At 44.2% G+C, this 11,655-nt stretch overlaps 1 protein-coding gene across 1 annotated transcript; it reads right to left on the bottom strand.

Annotated features, from left to right (window-relative positions):
* Positions 1–767: 767 nt before the first annotated feature.
* ANKRD66 (ankyrin repeat domain 66) lies at positions 768–5,559 on the bottom strand. Its single transcript, XM_028721680.2, has 5 exons — positions 5,421–5,559; positions 4,888–5,042; positions 3,652–3,880; positions 2,144–2,318; positions 768–1,672 (listed from the first exon to the last, which is right to left on the bottom strand). The coding sequence occupies exons 2-5, from the start codon at positions 5,024–5,026 to the stop codon at positions 1,652–1,654; spliced, it is 564 nt and encodes a 187-aa protein (XP_028577513.2). The 5' UTR covers positions 5,027–5,042; positions 5,421–5,559; the 3' UTR covers positions 768–1,651.
* Between the last annotated feature and the right edge of the window lie 6,096 nt (positions 5,560–11,655).

The following is an 11,655-nucleotide window of genomic DNA, read 5'->3' as shown; positions in this document are numbered from 1 at the left end:
CAAAGCTATAGAAATTGCACAAAGGTGGTCTGATTCTGGACCTGCTTTACAAACTCTAACCATGTCAATAATCCATTGCTATACTCTGGTTTTTCGTTGTTCTGACCTCCGATTTGCTGTTTGCTTGAGCATTTCCACAGTGGGAAGGTTTGCAAACTTCAGTCCCTTCCTTTACATTCACCTCCTGGATTCTTTATCTCTGATCACCAGCATCTCTTTCTTCAGTGTGATTTATCCAGCAATGTGTTATCTCCTGTTGCTATAATTCTAAGGTCCCAAATATAAAATAAATGTTCATAAATGTACATGGCAAACACATACATAAGTATATAAACCTTGTGTCTGAAGCATCACCACCACAGGCACCAACCTCTTGGCATCCTGCACCAGCCGCTCCGGTTTCACCTCTAATTTTTACTAGATATGCCCAGTAAATGGTTTGCATCGAACCAAAAGATGCTGTAAGCGCTGCTCAAAAAGGAAGGTCATAGAAGTCATAGAATCATAGAGTTGGAATAGACCACAAGGGCCATCGAGTCCAACCCCCTGCCAAGCAGGAAACACCATCAGAGCACTCCTGACATATGGTTGTCAAGCCATAAAGACCTCCAAAGAAGGAGACTCCACCACACTCCTTGGCAGCAAATTCCACTGTCGAACAGCTCTTACTGTCAGGAAGTTCTTCCTAATGTTTAGGTGGAATCTTCTTTCTTGTAGTTTGGATCCATTGCTCCGTGTCCGCTTCTCTGGAGCAGCAGAAAACAACCTTTCTCCCTCCTCTATGTGACATCCTTTTATATAATTGAACATGGATATCATATCACCCGTTAACCTCCTCTTCTCCAGGCTAAACATGCCCAGCTCCCTTAGCCGTTCCTCATAAGGCATCGTTTCCAGGCCTTTGACCATTTTGGTTGCCCTCCTCTGGACACGTTCCAGTTTGTCAGTGTCCTTCTTGAACTGTGGTGCCCAGAACTGGACACAGTACTCCAGGTGAGGTCTGACCAGAGCAGAATACAGTGGCACTATTATTTCCCTTGATCTAGAAGCTATACTCCTATTGATGCATCCCAGAATTGCATTGGCTTTTTTAGCTGCTGCGTCACACTGTTGGCTCATGTCAAGTTTGTGGTCAACCAAGACTCCTAGATCCTTTTCACATGTACTGCTCTCAAGCCAGGTGTCCCCCATCTTGTATTTGTGCCTCTCATTTTTTTTGCCCAAGTGCAATACTTTACATTTCTCCCTGTTAAAGTTCATCTTGTTTGTTTTGGCCCAGTTCTCTAATCTGTCAAGGTCGTTTTGAAGTGTGATCCTGTCCTCTGCGGTGTTAGCCACCCCTCCCAGTTTGGTGTCATCTGCAAATTTGATTAGGATGCCCTTGAGTCCATCATCCAAGTCGTTGATAGAGATGTTGAATAAGACTGGGCCCAAGACAGAACCCTGTGGCACCCCACTAGTCACTCTTCTCCAGGATGAAGAGGAACCATTGATGAGCACCCTTTGGGTTCGGTCAGTCAGCCAGTTACAAATCCACTGAGTGGTAGCATAGTCAAGACCGCATTTTACCAGCTTCTTTACAAGAATATCATGGGGCACCTTGTCAAATGCCTTGCTGAAATCAAGGTAGGCTACATCCACTGTGTTCCCTTCATCTACCAGGCTTGTAATTCTGTCAAAAAACGAGACCAGATTAGTCTGACATGACTTATTTTTCAGAAATCCATGCTGACTATTGGTGATCACAGCATTCCTTTCTAGGTGCTCACAGACTGTTTGCTTAATGATCTGCTCCAGAATCTTCCCTGGTATTGATGTCAGACTGACTGGGGAAAATTATTTGGGTCCTCTCTTTCCCCCTTTTTGAAAATAGGGACAACATTTGCCCTCCTCCAGTCTGCTGGGACTTCGCCTGTTCTCCAGGAATTCTCCTCCTTCAGCCGCTGCTCTGCAAGCTCTGATAAGCTCCTCCCACAGCTAATCACCTGACTCAACAGAAGCCCTGCCCCCTCTGACCTTTGCACAGGGAGAGCAGCTAATCAGCCACAAAGAAACACACACACACAAGAAAACCCTTTCGCTTGTCCGTGTCACTTAGCTAAGGCAGCTGGGCTGCATCTATAGAGCTCTGCTCATTACTTACTCTAGGAGTTGGATCGTCGTCTTTCCCCACATGCTTTTTTGTGGGTTTCTTTTGTGTGTAGGCTTTATTTTTCAAAGTTTCTGCCTTTTTGCACTCCCAATCTTCGTCCTCCAGGTCCAGCTGAGTCCCCTTTAATTTTGCTCTCTGACAGAACTCCCTACACTCTACCTCTGCCCTAGATGAAAGAGAAAGGACGGTCATCTTCACCAAATTCAACAAAACCTCTCAAGCCATCTGGAATTGATATGGCATATTTATTTAATAGTGGACGTGGGTAGCGCTGTGGGTTAAACCACAGAGCCTAGGACTTGCCGATCAGAAGGTCAGTGGTTCAAATCCCCGTAATGACGGGGTGAGCTCCTGTTGCTCGGTCCCAGCTCCTGCCAACCTAGCAGTTTGAAAGCACGTCAAAGTGCAAGTAGATAAATAGGGACCGCTCCGGTGGGAAGGTAAATGGCATTTCCGTGCGCTGCTCTGGTTCGCCAGAAGCGGCTTAGTCATGCTGGCCACATGACCCGGAAGCTGTATGCTGGCTCCCTCGGCCAATAAAGTGAGATGAGCGCCACAACCCCAGAGTTGGTCACAACTGGACCTATTGGTCAGGGGTACCTTTACCTTTTATTTATTCAATAAAATATAATATTCTTAGTGTGCTGATTGGTTCTTTTCAATCAGTAACCCAAACCACTTATTTCTATGTTACATTTTGTTTGTCCAGGACAACAATGGGTTGGGATCTACTTTTTGCTCTGGTGTGGACAAGCCCCTGGTTGGAGTGGGGGTGGACTGAAAATCCTTGGTTCAGATCTAGGATGCCAGGAAGGGGAGGCAGGCCATTGCAGAGCTTATGTGAGGCCGGGGTGCGAGTCTTGCTCTTCGCATGACAGCAGAGGTCCGGCAGGCCTGGAGGGGGGGGGGTGCTGAAAGGAGTCCTGGCCAGGTTAGCTCTCCAAGGCCTGGGGCAAGCGTACCTGGCTGCCTCCCCCCCCCCCCCCCGCAGGCCAGAGAGGCATAGTGGAGCCCACCAGGACAGCTGTGTGGATCAACAGCTGGCTTAACTATGGGCCAACCAGCCCTCATGGCAATGCACCCCCCCATATGTTGCCTGGTCAGTCCGTCCTCCTGGCTGGCACCCCCCCCCCCCCCAGGACTCCTTGACACTCGCCTTCAGCCTTGCACAGCCAGGGCAGCGTCACTGAACTCCCTTCGGGGTCCTGAGGTACCTGCACAGGTAGTGGTACTGGAGCTTTGGAATATCCCTCCAGGGGGGATTTGGCTGCTTCTTTATTGTCACTCAAACACTGTTATTTTTAGAGCCTCGTCTTCTTAATCTGATTTTTATACTAATCCCTGCTTTAAATTGCATTCTTTTAACTTGATTTTTTAAAATAACAACTTTTTAATTCTATTTTGAATGATGTAGTTTCTCTGCTCTACCAGCTGAGGAGTGGGATATAAATCTAGCTAATAATAATTGATTTATCTGTTAACAATTTGTTGATACTCACACCTCTAAGAACGTGACACAATCTTTGTGTCCGTAGATCTCTGCGATCCTCTTTGGTGTGTCCCCATAAAGATCTGCAGCATCAATAGGCGCATGCAGAGAATGAAGGGTTCTCAACACTCCTAGTTTCCCTGATTCAGCCCCAAAATGAGCTGCAGTCCATCCTGCTTCAGTTCTCAAGCACAGGCGAGCACCATGATCCACAAGCAGTTTTATTATCTTTGAGTGCCCTGTAGAAATACAAGTATGGGAGCAAAGTGGGTGAAATGGATCACAGTGGAATTTCTTCATTATAGACAAGTTCCAGTTGCAGCCACCTGCTACCTGAGGCAAATCACAAAATAGTGTCCCCCTCCCTGCCAGGTAAGAAGGGTGAGGGAAGATGTACAACAGGAACAAGGGTGGAGGAGAAAATAAGGATCTCTATCAGGACCTGCTGCCCCATGGATCCTGCCACCCTTGCCTCATGAGTGGGCCAGTCTCGGTTGCTGCAAATATACCCAAGTCTCTGTGGCACCTTAAGGGGTCTCTCTCTCTCTCTCTCTCTCTCTCTCTCTCTCTCTCTCTCTCTCTCTGTGTGTGTGTGTGTGTGTGTCTATAGTGTTAAATGGTGGCTCCCCACATGCTGGCTCTCATCCACCATTCCTGGCCCTCAACCAGGCTGGCTGGGGCTGATGGGAGTTGGAGTCAAAGACCTGGAGGGCCACACATTCCCCCCACCAGCCTTTAAAACGAACCAATTTATTGTAAGCTAAGCTTTCATGGCTCAAAACCATTTCATCAAATGAACAAAGTGTAATGCTGTGTTGATGTGTAGACATGCGCATGAAAAGACAAGAATTGCAAGCAGTGCTGTTAAATGGCCAAGACAGGCAACAGATGAGATTTGGGGCAATTCAGTCAATACAGTGACCATTTACAAAAGCAGTAATTGGTCATAGTGGAGTCATCTTAACACTGTTATGTTATTTCCTACCCCTAGTGGAAAAGGAAACCAACAACTCACATAAGGGCCATGTGAACAGAAACTAACCTCTCAATGAGCTGTCATTCAGACATTTCATGCTGCAGCCTCCCTCTGGAATTTCTTTCTTTGAAGAATGTCGCTTTTCAGGTCAGGTCAGCAGCAGAGAATCTTAGGAGACTGAAATGCTCTATTTGTTTCTGAATTCTGCTGTTTTCTTCTGTGAGATTAGTACCCGCTTTGTAAATGCAGTAGAAGAGATTTATTACTTACCTTTTGCTGCAGCCCAGTGCAGTGGTGTTCTGTCACTCCAATAAATATCTTTGCAATTTGGGTCACACAGCCCTGTCTTGAGAATCTCACCCACCAAGTCACAATTGCCCAATGCTACAGCTTCGTGCAGCTCTGTCATGCTGTTACATTAAGCTCTGTGCAAGACAAAACAAAAACAAAAAACTGAAAACCCAAATCCTGCATGATTTTGTACTTTTTTTATCCAAATGAGACACAGTTATTAGTGGTACTGTGGTACCTCGGGTTACATATGCTTCAGGTTACAGACTCCGCTAACCCAGAAATAGTGCTTCAGGTTAAGAACTTTGCTTCAGGATGAGAACAGAAATTGTGCTCTGGCGGCGTGGCAGCAGCAGGAGGCCCCATTAGCTAAAGTGGTGCTTCAGGTTAAGAACAGTTTCAGGTTAAGTGCGGACCTCCGGAACGAATTAAATACTTAACCTGAGGTACCACTGTAGTAAGAAAGAAAATATTTACAGGCAGTCTTTGCTGAAAATGAATCACATGCCTACCGCCTGTGCTCATGCTCCAATCCTATGTCCCCTTGTTTGGGCTTAAGTCCCACTGACATTAGGAGAGAAAGACAACATGAGATTTTGCCCCTGCAATAAAGAAAGCAAAGTCTGTCTGCTGATGACAAAATCCCCCAGTCTGTTGTTACTTTCTCTCTATGGGAACTGGCTCCTCCCTTGTTAAAGCTGCAGAGCTTTAAAGGAGAAATCTTTACAGGAATGTTTTCAGCAGATGCATGTCACACAGGCTTAGGCATTGAATTTTAGACAGCCTGTGCAAATAAGGTAAAGGGTCAATATTGCACGATAAGAGAATTGGGTTGTAAGGTTTTGTGATGCTGCAGATTTATTAAATATTTTAAGGAAGGCATCTTTTCCAACTGCTCTTCCCTATCTGAAAAAAGGATGGCCTGAACTCTTTTGAGGGATGCTTCCAGATGGGGAGCACCTGAGGCTTCCCAATTGTTGCTCTTCTCTTGCAAGCGGCAAGCGGAATTGCAAGCAACTCTCCATACTAATGAGCATATTGTGCTTTTTAAAATGTGTACAATCTGCTATGTTCAGTCCTACGCACCAGCAGGCTTGACACGGCTGCTGTCTATGTCAAAGGGAAGGTCCCAGTTGACCTGAGCTGCCCTTGATTCTAAGCCCACATTTGCCACAGTGGCTGTTGTTTTATCAGACATTGGGGTTTTTAATCAATCTTTTAATTAACACAAAATGCTTTGTTTAGTTATAATTTTAAGAATGTTTTAAAATATGGAAATGCCATTTAAATGAAAGTATAGAGCTGTAACACTATAATGCTAATTCTGAAAAGAAGGGGGGACTTTCTGGTCACCACCACCTTACAAAGGTAATAAATGACGATGAGAGAAATGGCTTTTTAACAAACATTTTTATAATAGCATAACATCATCATACTTTAATACTGTAACACTTTCATTTAAGTGGTATTTAACTAATTTTTTAATATTAAAAATTATAACCAGTAATGCACCAGTAATGAAAAGATAGATTAAAATGAACAATACAGTATAAAATGGCGCCCACTGGAAATATTATGGTGAGTGTGCTCTGTGATCATTCACCTGCCTGATACATTATTGCGCTTCTTCAAACCATGGACTTCAAAAAACACACCAGTTAGTGCAGTTAGTGCTGCTCTTCTGAAAAAAGGGAGGACTTTTTGTTGCCAGAGGAAAGACAGGAAAAAGTCCAGGATTGCAATGATTGGATGTTGTGTGAGTATCCCATAATAACTGAGCAAATTCTGCACTAAATGCCTAGTGTACAAGATCTGCTTAACTATTGTTGACTGTTGGCTGTTATGTTTTTATGGTGTGCTGCTACTATAAGTTGTCATTTTATTACAGTATTTGTTTTTAATATTAGTTTCAAATAAAGTATGACTATATTTCTGAAATTTGAAACTGTTGCTTAATCTAATAAAATAAAAGACAACTTCCCTGGATGTCTAGATGCAGGTTTGGGGCAAGTATTTGATGATGATTTAAAATCACAAAACATGCAGCAAAGCATGAGAATATAGGCTGTTAGACCTCTAAAACAGACTATTCTAAATTAATCCCGAAGCTCTCCAGTTCCCTTACCATAGAAAGAAACCACACATTTAGTAAGGAACCAGGAGAACAAAAACTTTTAAAAAGAATGGGAAAAATTATAAGTTATCTAGGAGACCACTGTAAGCAGATGAAAACATTAGCAGGATTTTAATTCCACTTATTCTACAAGGAAGGCTCAAGCAGTATGTGGACCGAGAACTCCCAGAAGGGCAAGCTGGATTTAGAAGAGGCAGAGGAACCAGAGACCAAATTGCAAACATGCGCTGGATTATGGAGAAAGCTAGAGAGTTCCAGAAAGACATCTACTTCTGCTTCATTGACTATGCAAAAGCCTTTGACTGTGTCGACCACAGCAAACTATGGCAAGTTCTTAAAGAAATGGGAGTGCCTGATCACCTCATCTGTCTCCTGAGAAATCTCTATGTGGGACAAGAAGCTACAGTTAGAACTGGATATGGAACAACTGATTGGTTCAAAATTGGGAAAGGAGTACGACAAGGCTGTATATTGTCCCCCTGCTTAGTTAACTTATATGCAGAATTCATCATGCGAAAGGCTGGGCTGGATGAATCCCTAGCCGGAATTAAGATTGCCGGAAGAAATATCAACAACCTCAGATATGCAGATGACACAACCTTGATGGCAGAAAGCGAGGAGGAATTAAAGAACCTTTTAATGAGGGTGAAAGAGGAGAGCGCAAAATATGGCCTGAAGCTCAACATCAAAAAAACGAAGATCATGGCCACTGGGCCCATCACCTCCTGGCAAATAGAAGGGGAAGAAATGGAGGCAGTGAGAGTTTTTACTTTCTTGGGTTCCATGATCACTGCAGATGGTGACAGCAGTCATGAAATTAAAAGATGCCTGCTTCTTGGGAGAAAAGCAATGACAAATCTAGACAGCATCTTAAAAAGTAGAGACATCACCTTGCCAACAAAGGTCCGTATAGTAAAAGCCATGGTTTTCCCAGTAGTGATGTATGGAAGTGAGCGCTGGACCATAAAGAAGGCTGATCGCAGTCCCATGGATTGCAAGAAGATCAAACCTATCCATTCTTAAGGAAATCAGCCCTGAGTGCTCACTGGAAGGACAGATCATGAAGCTGAGGCTCCAATACTTTGGCCACCTCATGAGAAAAGACCTTGATGTTGGGAAGGATGGAGGGCACAAGGAGAAGGGGACGACAGAGGACGAGATGGTTGGACAGTGTTCTCGAAGCTACCAGCATGAGTTTGACCAAACTGCGGGAGGCAGTGGAAGACAGGAGTGCCTGGCGTGCTCTGGTCCGTGGGGTCATGAACAGTCGGACACGACTAAACAACTAAACAACAACAATTCCACTTGTAATGTAACAAATACTATGGATAATATGGATTAATATAAAATTTAGAGTATGGAAGAATATGCAGTTGTAAGTGTTGAAAATAGGACCCCATGGGGAGTGGGTCGTGAGATTGAGAGTAATCTCAATATATAGATATGTATGTGGATTGTTGCCTTTGTCTGTTCAAGATCTGTTCAAGAAAATTGGAGATATGAAAGGAACATTTCGTACAAAGATTACCATAATAAAAGACAAAAGTGGAAAGGACCTAAAAGAAGCAGAAGACATCATGAGAAGAGAAGACTCCCTGGAAAAGACTCTGATGTTGGGAAAGATGGAGGGCACAAGGAGAAGGGGACGACAGAGGACGAGATGGTGGGACAGTGTTCTTTTTTTTAAAAAAAATGATATTTATTACTTTTCCAACATTTTCAACACAACACTACAAACAAAAAAAAGAAAAAAGCAATACAAATACAATATAAAAACACTACCCAACACCAACACACCAAACTAACAAAACAAAGCAAAAACAAACAAAAACAGTTTAAAAACACCTCAAACATTTTCAATATCCCATCCTTCATTCACTTATTTCCAGCGACCTCCTCACACCTCCCTTTTTGTATTCCACTTCTATTATTTGTTTCAGCAATTCCTTTCCATCTTCCTCTGTTTCCTATCCTATAATTATCTTAACACATTCTTACCTTATTTTTCCCTTTAAATTTCTATTAATCTGTTTGTACTTAATTCCTTATAACATTTCTACTAAAGCCATATAACTTCATTCCAACATTCTTCTAACATTCCTTAATTTTACAATATTTCTATAAATAGTCTTTAAACTTTTTCCAGTCTTCTTCCACCGACTCTTCTCCCTGGTCTCGGATCTTGCCAGTCATTTCCGCCAATTCCATATAGTCCATCAACTTCGTCTGCTATTATCCAACACTTCAGTGCTTTCAAGAGCAGCCATTCTCTCAGCCAGCAAAAAGCAGATGGTTCACAACAAAGTTTAGGGGTCTGGCAGGGCAAATCCACCTCCTTCTTTGGCATCCGTCAATATCTTAAATTTTACTCGAGGCTTCCTGCCCTGCCAGACAAATTTAAAAACATCCCTCTGCCACCTCCTGAAACAATCTGTCCCATCCAAAGCTTGCAATGTTTGAAACAAAAGCAACATCCCCAGCAACCCAGCAGCCCTCATCCCCACCACAGCAACTCGGCCCAACAATAACAACTTCAGATTTGTCCATATTTCCAAATCCCCCTTCTCTTCGATCCAACATCCTTCACAGTTATCCTTGAATAGATTCACATTTTTGGCGGTCATAAAAGGTAAAGGTAAAGGTACCCCTGCCCGTACGGGCCAGTCTTGACAGACTTTAGGGTTGTGTGCCCATCTCACTCAAGAGGCCAGGGGCCAGCGCTGTCCGGAGACACTTCCGGGTCACGTGGCCAGTGTGACATCGCTGCTCTGGCGAGCCAGAGCCACACACGGAATGCCGTTTACCTTCCCGCTAGTAAGCGGTCCCTATTTATCTACTTGCACCCGGGGGTGCTTTCGAACTGCTAGGTTGGCAGGCGCTGGGACCGAACAATGGGAGCACACCCCGCCGCGGGGATTCGAACCGCCGACCTTTCGATCGGCAAGCCCTAGGCGCTGAGGCTTTTACCCACAGCGCCACCCGCGTCCCTTTTGGCGGTCATACTAACCCCCAAATACCTCTCTTTCTCAACCGATGTTAGTCCTTTCTCCTCCTGAAACTCTATCAAGCTTTCCTTTTCCAATTCAAGTAGGGCTCTGGTCCTCAAATTCGTCTGTTTTTCTTTAAGTTCAATCATAACGAATGTCAGCTTATGTTCATCAAATTGTCTTTGTATGAATGGGGCTCTCTCTCTCTCCAGTTGCATTGCTTTACATTCAGCAGCAAGGGTTTTCTCCCTGACTTCATCTGCAGTTTGCCGTATCAGAGTAGATTCCTGTATCAATTTCTGGGTGGTTTCTGCAGTAGTATTCACCTTTTGTCCCAGATTGTTTAAACTTTCTACAATTAAGTCAATTTTAATATTTGCAGCATCCACTTTCACATTCATCACGTCTGTTTTCTTGTGAAGTTGTTCCAGCGAATCGTTTATTTTCACTAATGCAGCCACTAAGGCCTCTTCTGTCAACATTCAGTCTGTTTTTTTCCTTTCCATTTGCCATAACACTTGAGAGATTCAAGGTCAATTCCAGAGTCTCACAATTTTTTATCTTGCAGCTGGAAATTCCCCTAGCCCAGCTCCTGTAAAGCAACCAATTTCAAAAGCTTCCACTAGGGGAAAACCATTTCTATTTGTATTAGTCAGTAAAATCCTCTTTTAAACACAGTTCCAATAATCCAAAGTTAGTTTCAATTTTCAGTTACACTTACTCCTTTTTTTTAAAAAACAACTGGAGACATTAGAAACAATGTATTCTCTTGTTTAGCTACCTGTCAATGAACGTTCTAAACGCTGTCAATGAACATTCCAAAAGACATCAATCCTGCTAGCAGCCCGTTTCCAGGGTCAGAGCGGCAGTATTTTAACTCTCTTAACTCTCTCCTGCAGGCATTATTCAGTCCACCACTTCCCCCCTCTTCTCCTGTCTCCGAAAGGGGGGGGGGGTTAGTTCTTTACTGATGGAAATTTAGTATTTTACAAAAGGCTTTCCAAGACTTCAGCTTGCAGCCTTATTGCTTCAATTTATATATAAAAAGGGGAGGCAGACTTCCTGTATTGAACCTCCCCGTTTCGATGCCAAATTAAACGTTTAAAAATCCAATTCTCCCACTTCAGCTCTACTCACGGATAGTTACTTTAGAGTCAAATTGTCCACAGGAAAAAGTCAGTGCTCTCCGGCAACAGCTATGCGGCTTCGCTCCGTGGAAGTAGCAGACGATTCGAAGCACCGCGCCGCTCACCCCACGTCGCTCCGGGTCCCCGAAACCGGGTTTCCCCGCGAGTAGGGGAGGCGCAAAAGGTGCCCGCCGAATCCCACGTTCACAGGCTTCTCCCGCCTGTGATTTTTACGGGTCTCCACCTTCGCCGTGGCGGTACAGACCCAAATTCCCACGGGGCAAGTTCCTCCCGATCAGAGGAACTCCGCCATTGCCGGAGGCACCAACCCGGAAGTCCCGAGATGGTGGGACAGTGTTCTTGAAGCTACCAACATGAGTTTGACCAAACTGCGGGAGGCAGTGGAAGACAGGAGTGCCTGGTGTGCTCTGGTCCATGGGGTCATGAAGAGTCGGACACGACTAAACGACTAAACAACAATGTGGATTGTTATAATTTC

This window comes from Podarcis muralis, chromosome 3 (genome assembly GCF_964188315.1).
Source record: "Podarcis muralis chromosome 3, rPodMur119.hap1.1, whole genome shotgun sequence".
NCBI lineage: Eukaryota > Metazoa > Chordata > Lepidosauria > Squamata > Lacertidae > Podarcis > Podarcis muralis.
This window is presented reverse-complemented; position numbering and strand designations above follow the sequence as displayed.

Excerpts from the sequence above, each read along its gene's own strand:
- ANKRD66 (XM_028721680.2), bottom strand. The coding sequence starts at position 5,026 with ATGACAGAGCTGCACGAAGCTGTAGCATTGGGCAATTGTGACTTGGTG. Across the intron at positions 2,319-3,651 it reads TGTGTCACGTTCTTAGAGGT|GGCAGAGGTAGAGTGTAGGG; the intron begins GTGAGTATCAAC and ends TCTTTCATCTAG. Across the intron at positions 1,673-2,143 it reads ACGACGATCCAACTCCTAGA|AATTACAAGCCTGGTAGATG; the intron begins GTAAGTAATGAG and ends GTTTTTTGACAG.